The 13,774-nt window shown below is 45.3% G+C and overlaps 1 protein-coding gene across 1 annotated transcript in view; it reads left to right on the forward strand.

Moving 5' to 3' along the window:
- Positions 1 to 10,034: 10,034 nt before the first annotated feature.
- Positions 10,035 to 13,774, forward strand: part of LOC124593960 (dynein beta chain, ciliary-like) — a 746,507-nt gene continuing 742,767 nt past the window's right edge. The window contains exon 1 of the mRNA XM_047132308.1: positions 10,035 to 10,254. Within this exon, the coding sequence (XP_046988264.1) occupies positions 10,035 to 10,254 (220 nt within the window). The remainder of the gene's footprint in view (positions 10,255 to 13,774) is intronic.

Consider the following 13,774-nt stretch of genomic DNA (forward strand, 5'->3'; position numbering starts at 1 on the left):
CAGTAGTTAAATCTTCACGTGTTTGTTCAAGTGTGGTGTCTAACTTTTGAAGATTTTGTTCCATTCTGTCTAACTTTTGAAGATTTTGTTCCATTGTGTCTAACTTTTGAAGATTTTGTTCCATTGTGTCTAACTTTTTAAGATTTTGTTCCACTGTGCCTAACTTTTGAAGATTTTGTTCCATTGTGTCTAACTGTTGCTGTGTTTGTCTCTGATTTTGTTTCATTTGTTGCATTAATTGCAATAATAATGTATTTGTGTCTGGAATCTGTTCCTCTATGCTTTTCGGCAGTGAATTTGCACCGGCAACATTCACATTTTGACAAGCGGAAAATGTGTCTTGACTCATTTGAGAAAACGGTGAGAACCCAGAACCAGAGTCTACAGTATTTGCAATATTGTGTTCTGTCATTCCCGATTCCTGAGGCGAGCTGTTGCCGACCGATCGATCGATAATGCTTCCCTGTTCACTACCTGTTTCACTGTCTACACCATCATTTGACGCCCGCTTCATTTCCCTATGCACAGTTACCAAATTACTACTTTGAATGTCTGTTAATTCATTACAAAGTGGTACTGGTAAGCTACGCTCGTCGTCACTATTATTTCTCTGTTTACTTTGGAGCCTAGTGTTACGTTTTTCACACGCCATTATTGTCACAATATTTCACACGATAACACAGAAAAGCACAATTTGAAGAGCAAAAATAAGAAAACACATTAACATAGCACTGAAAATAATATCTAGTTAATTGCAAGCGCAGCTGCGAAATACTTGGTGCAAATTTACATGCGTGCCACACCTGTTTTACTGTACAACAATGAAAGACTGCAACTACAAAGGAGATTCTCCCTACAATTACGCGCTAGCAATAAACAAAATCTACACTAATCACACAAACTACAAGGAAAAATCAGAAGATTCCAATGAGGTATCCTCGGCTAAGGGTCGACATATGAAACGTCCCCTTTGAACAATTATACATGACTGAGTTTAAACTGACACACAATATTTTTAGCGCAACGCAATCTGACTTTCAATAATCCCTACAAAAGAATGGCCCTGACTAACATTAACCTATACCTTTCACAAATCACTTACCTCACAAAAATCTTCGTTACTCGAACTACTGCAATACAGCAGGCGCCACTACTGCCAGCTAAATAAAAGATTGAAACTACGGAAGGCACTAACTACTGATAGGCATAGTTAGTAAATGAAAGATTTTGATAGAGAACAAACAATGTATTTACCTCAATAGTGTTCAAAAGTCATAATGTATAGAGCAGTTCATGATATCCAGTGTTTACAAATTTCAAAACTCCGCCATCTCTCTCCCCACATCCACCACTGCTGGCGACCACCTCCAACTGTGCAACGCTACGCGCTGTTCACATCCAGCTGCCCAATACTACAATGACCAACAACAATGCAAACCAGCCACAGACTGTACACAGCACAGCCAGTGATTTTCATACAGAGTGCTATGTGGTGTTACCAATAAAAAACCTATACAGTCTACTTACAACATGTTCGAAGGCTTGCATCGCCACACAACCACCCCCCCCCCTCCCTCCCCCTCCTGGGGTGAAAGGGAGCTTGTGCCCGATTGTCCTGCCTGTTCTCATGCTGACCAGCATTATTGTCTCTGAGTGCGAGCATTCGTTGAGAGGAGAAGGGCACGACCGTATGTGAACACCTGTGGTGGCTGATTCCATTGACGATGATGGCAGGGCTGTGGATAGGGCAGGTGGGGTGGGGGTCTAGTCAGCAGGGGAAGATCTAGAAGCTGGTATCGGCCGATAGAGGAGCTGCTGTTGGCAGTGTCATCTGATGGGACCAGGTATATTAGTTTTACACATTCAGTGGAAACCCTGTTTGGTTTGGCGTTAGTTAAGAGCATTGGGAAAGGGGCCAGAGTAAGTCTGTGGTAAGGGTGCTTTTAATACCATCCGTGCAATGCCTAATAGGGGATCATTAAGCAAGGTCTTTATGAACGAAAACGGGAGGTTTCGCATGGTATGACGAGACTGAACGTCGGAGATTTGAAATGCAGTTCCTCGTTTATAGCACCAATGAGCAAGGATCTTAAGCGTGGCTTTCTTGTTGAATGGAGAAAAAGTCCAACGGAAGTCACAGGGTTTCACTGTACACCATTTCTACTGCTGAAGTGCCAAGGTCGGTTCTGAATGCGGTCTGAAACCTGAGTAACACCAGTAACAAGATGGTCAATCAGAAAGACTTTGACACATTGATGCTGACTTGAGTGCCCCGAGCCAGTGCTCCATCAAGCCAGTGCTTGCTGGATGGTAGCTTCTGGAATGATGACGGGTGAATCTACATAAAGTAGCTACTTCATTGAACAAATAAGAATCACATTGTCGATCTTGATCTGTCGTGTTCACATATCGGGCGTCCAGACCTTGAGATCCATGTAGTCAAAAAGACTCATGCAACCGTCTCTGCAGAAATGTCAATAATAAGCGTGGATTCGACCCAACGGGTAGACCTGTCTTTAGTCGTAAGAATTTGTTTGAATTCGTGCACTGGGGGGTAGTAGTCCTGAGGTTTTTGTGAATATGAGGAAAGCGCCACGTCGGTTCTCGTAAGCTCGAAATGAACCGAGAGGCTCGTGGACGTGGCGTTTAACTATGATAGGGTAAGCAGGTTTTAATCCAGAAGCGACAGTCATGTCGTACCTCCGGCCATACATATACGTCCGTTACCAACCAAATGTCCGCCCCTGGTAGCTGAGTGGTCAGAGCGACGGAATGTCATACCCAACGGCCCGGGTTCGATTCCCGGCTGGATCGGAGATTTTCTCCGCTCAGGTACTGGGTGTTGTGTTGTCTTATCATCGTCATTTCATCCCTATCGACACGCAAGTCGCCGAAGTGGCGTCAACTCGAAAGACTTGCACCAGGTGAACGATCTACCCGACGGGAGGCCCTAGCCACACGGCATTTGCATTTTTACCAACCAAATATTCGTGTTTGCATCAGAATATGAAGTCAGGAATTGCGCCAAATACCTGTTTCCTACCTTGGAAACGTACGGAAGATCAGGGTCGGCTTTGGGAAACATCACACCAGACGAGGAAGTTGCCCATAGGTAATTGCTTGAGCTGCATTCCTGTCTTTTGTTTCGTAAGGAACTTGTGTAAGTCCTTGTATGATTCCTGTGCCGTAGATAGCTGCGTTAGGTCAACTCTTGCAGAGAGCACATTGATTCTTGTGAAACAGTGAGCAACCACGTTGTCGGCTCCTCGCAGGTAACGGAAATCAGTAATGGATTGCACGATGAATTTCGAATGGCGGAACTGCAGAGAAGAGAAGGAACTGCGAGGGTTGTTTAACGTCAAAGAAACAGGTGCACGATCTGTAAGGACAATGAAGTGGCGTGGCTCACTTTGTGGTCGGAAATGTCTAATTGCTAGTAAAAGATCATGGTTCGTAGGTGCTCCATTAGGTCTGTGCATCAGGCAACCTACGCGAAAAAAAATCTGGGGGCTGACACGAACCTTTGACCTTCTATTCCAGCACGGATCCTACAGCAGTCTGGCTAGCGCAGCTAACAGCAGCGCAGGCAGAGGGTCAGCAAGAAGTTCTACCTATCTCAAGAAGAACTTGACTCTGTAAAAAGCATACAACATTTCAGGTGTCTACACGACAGCTGTCATGCTGCTAAGTGCAACTGTGAGCAGTGCCTGCACGTGCAGGTGGCGCCTGTAGAAATTAGCTTTGCCTAAGAAAACAAGCAATTGCTGATTTGTTTTGGGAAAGGGAATCGACTGAAGGAAGTCCAATGTAGATTGCAAGGGCCTAATACTTTCAGGATGTACTCGTTGTCCCAACAGTCCACTGCCTGTTTGTGAAGCACACACTTGCACTGTTTATCTTCAATGTATATTCGGAAAGTCTTTTAAAAACAGTTGCAGATGAATTTCGTGCTCGGGAGCAGATGCAGAAAAACTCAACATGTTGTCGAGGTGCATCAAACAGAGATTCAGGCCACAGAAGACCTCGCAGATGGAACGTTGCCATGTTTGTGCTGCATTCTTATGGCAGAATGGCGACCATACAAGTTCAAAAAGGCAAAAAGGCATAATTACTGCTGTCTTTTGTACATTCTCTGGTGGTGCTGGAATTTGATGGCAGGCCTTTAAGAAGTCAATTTGGAAACCTGTCACAGCGGCCATAAAATAATGTGAGTGGGGAACACAATATCGATCCATGGTGGTGTAAACATTTACGGGATGATAGTCCCAACATAGACACCATGAAGCCTCTCTCTTTTGAACTAGATGCAGGGGAGACGACCAAGGGCTGTCAGAATGTCTGATTACCCCCATAGCCAACAATCCTTCAAACTCTTTCTTTGCCGCAGAATTCTTATCAGAGCCAACCGACTGGCCTTGTAAACGACCAGTGGTCCTCATGTAGTTGGAATATGGTGTGTACTGTTATGCTGTACTAGGCACTGCGGTCCGAACTGGCGTTGTGTTGCGTCCAAGGTCATACTGGGCGCGACGTCAACCCTGCATTGGCGTAGGTGCCCTTGAACCACAGCAAGTGCGGCGGCACTGTCTCAAATGCGAGCGCGTTGAGCCCTGTTGTCCGTGAAGATGTGCACCTTCTGCTCTTCCACCAGCGTAAGGTAAGGAGTTCCTTTAACGGTGTTTTTGCGCCTACCGCTGAAGTCCTCTCATGTGGGGTGAGCTTGTTGCCAACACAGAAGCATCTCGCAGAAGTGATCTTTTGATCATGTACTGTCTCACTGTTCATTTGCAGTGTAGCCTCCGACATGGACACAGTTATGTTGTAACAATGGACAAAATCTGTGACGAGTGAGAGCTCGGGACACCAGAGATTAGGAAAGTCCGTCAAAAATTCTGTGAGAATCCTAAATACATAACTGCATTTTAATGACCGAAAGTTTTTCTTTGCTTTTGTTACAGAGGTGGAATCAGCGCCAGCGGGAGTGGCTAGTACAGCCACTGTTGAAAATCGTTTCATATCTGTTATGTACACTGAAGAGCCAAACAAACTGGTACACCTGCCTAATATCGTATAGGTCCTCCGCCAGCACGCATAAGTGCCGCAACACGACTTGGAATGGACTCGACTAATGTTTGAAGTAGTGCTGGAGGGAACTGACACCATTAATCATGCAGGGCTGTACATAAATCCGTAAGAGTACGAGGGGATGGAGATCTCTTCTGAACAGCATGTTGCAAGGCATCATTTCTGGGGAGTTTGGCGGCCAGCGGAAGCGTTTAAACTCAGAAGAGCGTTCCTGCAGTCACAATTGTCGAAGTCTGTCAGAATGCACAATGGACATGAATGGATGCAGGTAATCTGACAGGATGCTTACTACATGTCACCTGTCAGACCCGTGTCTAGACGTATCAGGGGTCACATGTCATTCCAACACTATGACAGAGCCTGCTGACTTGCAGGGTCCATGGATTCATGAGGTTGTCTACTTACTCGTACACGTCCATCCGCTCGATACAATTTGAAACGAGTCTCGTCTGACCAGGCAACATGTTTCCAGTCATCAACAGTCCAGTGCCGGTATTGACGGGTCCTGGCGAGGTGTATAGCTTTGAGTCGTGCAGTCATCAAGGGCTAACGAGTGGGCCTCCGCCTCCGAAAACCCATATTGGTGATGTTTCGTTGAATGATTCACACGCTGACACTTGTTGATGGCCCAGCATTGAAATCTGCAGAAATTTGCGGTAGCGTTGCACTTCTGTCACGTTGAACGATTCTCTTCAGTCGTCGTTAGTCCCGTTCTTGCAGGATCTTTTCTGGCAGCAGCGATGTCGGATTGTGACGTTTTACCGGATTCCTGATATTCATGGTACATTCGTGAAATGGTCGTACGGGAAAATCCTCACTTCATTGCTACCTCAGAGATGCTGTGTCCGATCGCTCGTGCGCTGACTATAACGCCACGTTCAAACTCACTTAAATGTTGATAACGTGCCATTGTAGCAGCAGTAACCAATCTAACAACTGCGTCAGACACTTGGCTTACATAGGCGTTGCCGACCGCAGCGCCGTATTATGCCTGTTTACATATATCTGCATTTGAATTCGCATGCCTACGTCAGTATCTTTGGCACTCCAGTGTAATAGGAAAAGTACTCAGTGACAAGGAAAAGTTTGAACATCTGACGATGTCTTCAGAATCACCAAGCAATTATGAACATCCAGAGCACACAGAGGTTCAAATGGTTCTGAGCACTATGGGACTTAACATCTGAGGTCATCAGTCCCCTAGAACTTAGAACTACTTAAACCTAACTAACCTAAGGAGATCACCCACATCCATGCCCGAGGCAGGATTCGAACTTGCGACCGTAGCGGTCACGCGGTTCCGGACTGAAGCGCCTAGAACCGCTCGGCCACCGCGGCCGGCATTCTATTTGATTAGCTAAACGAATACTCTTGGGTACTTTATAGCCAACAACTGAGAGGTGTATGCTGTTTTCTGGTGTAGATGGTGGAGGCAAGCATTCTGCACCTCTAGGATCTTTAGTCACTCGCCCACTTTGTAAAAATTAAAAAAAAAAGCGTCGGAAATCTTCAGAAATCATTCTGCTACCGATTATCACAAGACGGCGGTGTTAAAAAGTACCTAATTCAAAAGCTGTTATGAAAACCCTGAAAAGGCTGTCAATGTTTTAATTGTAACTGAGAAACAGAAAATAATTAAATCACATAGACAGTGGCTGATTTCTATAGTAAAGGCGACCATATTATGTGGTCGTGAAAATGTTCCTTAAAGAGGATACCGAGATTATGGTACAAAAGTGAAGAAATCGACCAAGGAAAATTTCGAGAACTTTTAAAATTTTGCATCGACTCAAATGTTTCATCTCTCCAAAATCGTTTGGAGACAGCGTCAAAAACTGCTACATAACTGAGCAAAACATCTCAGAATCAGCCGCTTGATAGTTGTCATTCTTTCAAAAAGGCACCAGAAAAAAGTAAAACAAGCAAAACATTATGCTGTCCCTAGCGACGAAACTAGCGACACTAGTCGTACAGAAAAACTTATTGTATGTATCAGGTATTTGAGTATGCAGAAGCTCGCAACACACGAAGAGTTAATACGCTTTTTATCTGCAACTGACTTGTCTGGTGCTCCATTAAGCGATCAAATCGTTCTTTCCTGTCATCGATTTTGTATTGGGACAGTTCAGGAGTCGTTGCTCGAGAGCAGAGCACATTTCAGTTCTCGACATGTTCACCCTTATACCAAACACCATAGTAAGAACAGAAAATCTGAACTCAGTAGTGTCAGCTGCACGTGTGTACAGCCGCGACTTGCCTCATCCTGTCTCTTTATCAGGAGAAATAATTCTTTAGAAGGAGTCCTGGAGAGACAGGGAACATATGGCCCAAATAGCAGCAGAGGGGCATTAAGAAACAAATGAGTTTTTCCCAAATATAAAAAGTATTTTACAAATTATAGCTACATTACCAGTATCCACTCGTAGCGTGGAGTGCAGTTTCTCTTCTCTTAAAGTAGTGAAACCGTACCTTTGTGTGAGAATGTTGGAAGACAGGTTGAACGGTTTGGCTGCCCTGTATATTCACCGAGATATATCTGGCAGAATTTGCTCGAATGTAGTACAGTGCTAAATGCCGTGCTTCCTCACGGGTTATACTTGGTGTTATTTAGTGTGGAAGGCTTCGTAGAAATTGTTGAAATGCATTGTCGTCTTTACTAGTGGCGATGGTTATGTTTGGACTTGTCACCATTGTTGCAGGGATTCTATGTTGTAGAATCATTCTAATTAACTGTCATTAAAGAATTTTCTAAAAGTTGTCCGATGAGACTCGCTATGCGTTAAATGAGCAAAATAAAGTTTTGTGTTTTTTTCATGTTTTAGTGTTTACTTTGATAATGCCTACCCTCAGCAGCGGTCAGGCCCCTTCCAAAGTCAAGCCCCTTCCAAACCAAAATTCTGGATCGCCACTGAAAGGCCACCAGGCGGAGGAAAACCGGGAAGTTTTCTAATGTCACGTGTCCCGTGGACGCAATGTAGTGCCGGCTGTATCAGGTTCTTGTGGCGTCCCCAGTAATGCAGCAGCTGGTGCAGGTTAGGTGAGCTGCGTCTTGAGAGGGCGGCACATCACAGCACTTTGTACTGTAGCGTATGGCTGGATTACACAGCACCAGCCAGAAGCAACATTTGTTTTCCCTTCAGAGAAGATGGCGGAACTATCTCGCTGCGTGGACAGCAGATTTACTGCATACGACAGTCGAGGACGAGGCAGACCTCCTCCCACGGAGGAGCTGGCGGAACCAGCTCGCTATGAGGCAGTGGCTGTAGCGGAGATGACAGCTAAAGATACGGCACCCCTCTTCCACACACTACTCCTCTCCACGGAGGGAATGGCAGAACCATCTGGGAAAAGCAGACCTGAGAAGAAAGACAGGAACTAAGCAAGGGCCGTCATTCAGGACAGCTACTGAGCTGCTGAAGGTGACGTGACAGGCGAGCCAGGGTTGCGGAGAAACCTTCGTTAGTGGAGAACAGGAGTGCAAGCAAAGACCAACCAAAGACCTGAATGGGGTGCCCTGAACAGAAGAACAGAGATATCCGCAACCCATGATCAGGGTAAAACGTCACAGAGTGAGATTCAGATGAAAGCACATGGTAGGTCGCAAGGGCGCCTGTTGGAGAAGAGACCCAATGCAGGAGACATGCAAGAGTCACACTACAAAGAGAAGCAGCCCAGGAAGGAAGTAGGCCCTGAGGGCAGGGGCTGAACACCAGAAACAGACAGGAAGAATGCCGGAACAAAGGGCTAGAGGTCTGGGGGAGACAGCAGAGGTGGCAGTGGATGCTATGTATACAGGGGCGGGGACAACAGCCAAGGATGCAGAATCCCTTTTCGCCACACTCCTCCCCTCCATGGAGAGGATGGCAGTGCCATCCTCTAGAAGCAGATGTGCCACCTTTGGACCGAGAACGTGTCGGTATGCAGGAGACTGACCCTGATAGTACAGGAAACACCAGGAAGGGAGTAATGGTGGAGGATGGTGAGTGGGTTGTCAGCATATGGGCAGATGGCATGCAGGCCAGAAGCATTTTGGCAGGCAGCATGTGGGCCAGCAGTTTGCAGACCGGTGTTATGTGGGCTCACTGTGTGCAGTCCAATGGTGTACAGGTCAGCAGTGCACTGGCCAGCCATGTGTGGACCAGCAGTACGTGGGTTGGAGGAAGGTGGGCCAGAGGCATTCAGACTGTAGGCATACAGGCTGGAGGCATGGAGATCAGAGATATGTGGGCTGGCTTTGTGCAGGCCAGAGGCACACAGGACAGCAGGGTGTGGAGCAGCAGAATGTGGGCCTGCGGTGTGTGTGCGGGCAGTGTGATGGTTGCTGGTGGTGATGGAAAGTAGGAAGGCACTGGGGCCGGCAGCAGCGATAGTGGCGATGGCGCTGGAACATGGCACAGTAGGCGCCTCTTGTGGAGGCTAAAAGGTGTGCTGTGTAGTGCTGGCCAGGAGGGCGCCAGTGGCTGCTAGGAGACAGATGCTTGAAACAACGGTGGCTGTTGCTTCACAAAAGTGCTGATTGGGCCAGCCAGGCAGAAACCTCTGGACAGGACACATTGTTAACTGCGTCCAGACACGACAATGCAACCGAAACGCCCCTGGGGATCATCAGTCTTGTGCTCAGCGGTAGGAGGAGCCCTGGGCATTGAGACACCCATAGAAGGAAATCAGGCAATGGCTATGGGCTTCCGGCAGACGGAGTAAACAGCGTCAGGCGCGAAAACGGAGGGCAGCTGCCAGGAAGATAGGGGGCAGTAGGGGGGGGGGGGGTGGAGTCGACAACACAAGGAGTACAACATGAAGGTTGAGACTCATCCAGGGCGATTGTCGAGAAAGGGGAACTAGGTTTCCGAAGGTAGAGAGACCAGGCACAGCTGAGCCTTATGGTAAAACTTTCAAGACCAGAAAAAGCAGCTGCAGAGAAGTCCATGAGGCTATATAAGACGACCACGATGATAGACTTTGGAGGGTGGCTACCAGGCGGAGGTGGCGCCAAGCAGGGCGCTGCAGAAGGTGGAAAGGGCGTCATGGAGTTGGAGCTGCCTGTCGGAGAAGAAGGCGAGAGTGGGAGACCCACACCAAGATGGCAGGAGGCCAGGGAGTGGAAAGAGGATACTGGAGGCGGGTTTGAAGCATCGGTGATAGGCAGAATGATTGGAGATGTAGCAAGAGGCGAGAGTCCATGAGTCAGCCATCAAGTGGCTGATGGTGCGGTGATGGAGTCAGTAATGACAGCAGGGCCAGCATTGAGAGCTCTGATGGCGCTAGAACTCGAAAAGGTACTGAGTACAATGGCAAGGGTGCCGGCAGTGAGGGAATAGGCGGCGCCCTTGGCGCTGAAATAGGAGGTGTCGCAACCCGAGGCACTCGAGCAGGGGCACTGGAACAGGGAGTCTTGAATGAGAGAGGCAGCAGCACTGGGAGCGAGTGCGCAAGAGACAGAGAGTCCAGAAGCCAGGGGGACTGGAGAGAAACATCAGGATGACACGTGAAGAAGGTGGTTCAGTGCAGCCAGGAAGATGGGCCATGATCCTAAGGCTTTGTCTAAGTCGGTAGGAAGCTGTAACGTTGATATGGAGCCTTGTGCTGTTTGGGGAGGAGGGGAGGAGACGTCGAAGAAGCTCTGAGGTGCGCAGGAAGTGCTGTGCATGATGCAGAAGTTGTGATGCCCTATCCGCAGTATGAGGGGGCGTCGCCAACGATCAGTGTTGTGTCAAGTATGTGGTACCCCGAGTCAAATGAAGCAACTGTTGACCCCGCAACTGGAAAAGCTACAGAAGAGAAATTTCTGGCGTGAGAGACTCTGACAGGAAGTGAGAGAAGGGGACAGATTCAATGAAACGGCACTAGCAGAAAAACACTAGAACCAAGAAATGAAGCTGCACTAACACGAGACAGAGACAAGGTAAAACAAGTAGGCATGCGACATAAAATTACAGAACGTGAGAGAGAAAAATGGGCACAGTCAAAGGCAAGCCAGAGGAAACAGTAACAACGTTGACTGAACATGAAGTAGAGCCATCAAAACAACATGTGGAGAGAGATGAATGCATAGAAGAAGGCTACCTAGCTGAGCACAAGACACTGGGAATAAAGTTCCGGAGACAATACAGTCATGAAAAGTTTACCCTCGTCACTACTGTAGTATCCCACTGTGGGTGATGCATGCACAAGTGGAGAAAGATGTCACTTAGCCAAGAACAACATAACTTTATTACCACAGAGAAAGTAGACGATAACATTAGCAACTGTAACAGCTCTCGATTAAAAGCAGCTTAAAGATTTCTATTTATTTATTTACACATCAAGTTCTGTACGACCAAATTGAGGAGCAAATCTCCAAGGTCATGGAACATGTCAGTAAATGAAATTACAACATAAAAGTAATAACAGACAAAAATAAAATGTTTATGAACCTGAAAAAAGTCTATCCATAAGTTTAAGTAAACGCAATCAACAAAACAACAAGAATCAGCTTAATATTTCAAGGAACTCCTCGACAGAATAGAATGAGTGACCCACGAGGAAAGACTTCAGTTTCGATTTGAAAGCGCGTGCATTACTGCTACGATTTTTGAATTTGAGGGGTAGCTTATTGGCAATGGATGCATCAGCATACTGCACACCTTTCTGCACAAGAGTTAAGGAAGTCCTATTGAAATGCAGGTTTGATTTCTGCCTAGTATTAACTGAGTGAAAGCTGCTTATTCTTGGGAAAAAGCTAATCTTGTTAACAAGAAACGATAGTAAGGAATATATATATATTGAGAGGCCATTTTAAAAATACCCAGACTCATGAAAAGGGGTCGACAAGAGGTTCGTGAACTTACACCACTTATTGCCCAAACCTCCCATTTCTAAGCTAAAAATACCCTTTTAGAATGGCAGGGGTCACACCAAAATATAATACCATACGACATAAGCGAATGAAAATAAGCAAAGTAGACTAATTTTCGTGTCAAACGATCACTCACTTCAGATACCATTCGAATAGTAAAAATGACAGCATGAAGACTTTGGGCGAGATCCTGAATGTGGGCTTTCCACGACAGTTTACTATCTATCTAAACACCTAGAAATTTGAACTGTTCAGATTCACTAATCATATGTCCATTCTGTGAAATTAAAACGTCAGGGTTTGCTGAATTGTGTGTTAGAAACTGTAAAAACTGAGTCTTACTGTGATTTAGCGTTAGTTTATTTTCTACAAGCCATGAACTTATGTCATGAACTGTACTATTTGAAACCAGACCAATGTTGCACACAACAATCTTTAGTACCAAGCTAGTGTCATCAGCAAACAGAAATAATTTAGAGTTACTTTTAATACTAGAGGGCATATCATTTATAAAAATAAGAAACAGTAGTGGCCCCGACACTGATCCCTGAGGCACCCCCCACTTGACTGTACCCCACTCAGACCCTTACATCACAGCCATTCTCAACATTGTGAATAATGACTTTTGCTGTCTGTTGCTAAAGTAAGAGGTGAACCAGTTGTGTGCTACTGCTTCATAATGGTCCAAGTTCTGGAGCAATATTTTGTGATCAACACAATTAAATGCCTTAGTTAAATCAAAAAATACGCCTAGCGTTTGAAACCTTTTGTGTAACCCATCCAGTACCTCACAGGGAAAAAAGAATATAGTATTTTCAGTTGTTAAACGACTTCTAAAGCCGAACTGTACATTGGACAGCAAATTGTGTGATCAACTATCCTTACATGCATAGCCTTTTCAATAACTTTAGTAAAAATTGATGGCATAGAAATATGCTCAAAATGATCTACATTATCCTTTTCTCCCTTTCTATAAAGAGGCTTTACTACTGAGTACTTTAATCCTTCAGTAAACTGACCACTCCTAAACGGAAATACAGGGCTAACATGTGCAGTACAGTACTTTCTTATTCTGCTAGGCACTCCATCATATCCATGAGAGTTCTTAGTCTTCAGTGACTTAATTATTGAGTCAATCTCCCCCTTGTCGAGATCACATAGCAGTATTTCAGACATCAATCTCGGAAATGCATTCGCCAAGAAAGTTATATGATTCGCTGTAGAAACTAAATTTTTATTTAATTCAACAGCAATGCTCAGAAAATGATTGTTAAATACTGTAAATATATCTGATTTATCGGTAACAGAAATATTTTTACTATGAACAGACTTTATATTGTCGACCTTGTGCTGCTGACCATACACTTCCTTCACAATTGACCACATGGTTTTAATTTTATCCTGTGAATTAGCTATTCTATTTGCATCCCAGATACTCTTTGCCTTCCTAATAGATTTTTTGAGTACCTTACGATACTGTTTGTAATGGGCTATTGTAGCTTGATTGTGACTACTTCTAACATTTTGATATCATTGCCACTTTGTTCTAAATGATATCCTTATTCCACTAGTCAGCCACCTGAGCTGCCTATTACTGCTAGTACCCCGTTTAGAACGTTCTAATGGAAAGCGACTCTCAAAGAGCAAGAGAAATGTCTTAAGGAAAGCGTTATATTTATCTGTGTTATAGGCACTATAAACATCCTGCCACTCTTGTTTCTTGACAAGGTTTAAAAAACTCTCTATTGCTGTTGGATTAACTTTCCTACATAGTTTGTAATTACATGTGACATTTGTTTGAGTACAAAAGCCTTTTAGTGTTGAAATTTGTGCACCATGGTCTGAAAGGCTGTT

Source organism: Schistocerca americana, chromosome 2, assembly GCF_021461395.2.
Source record: "Schistocerca americana isolate TAMUIC-IGC-003095 chromosome 2, iqSchAmer2.1, whole genome shotgun sequence".
NCBI lineage: Eukaryota > Metazoa > Arthropoda > Insecta > Orthoptera > Acrididae > Schistocerca > Schistocerca americana.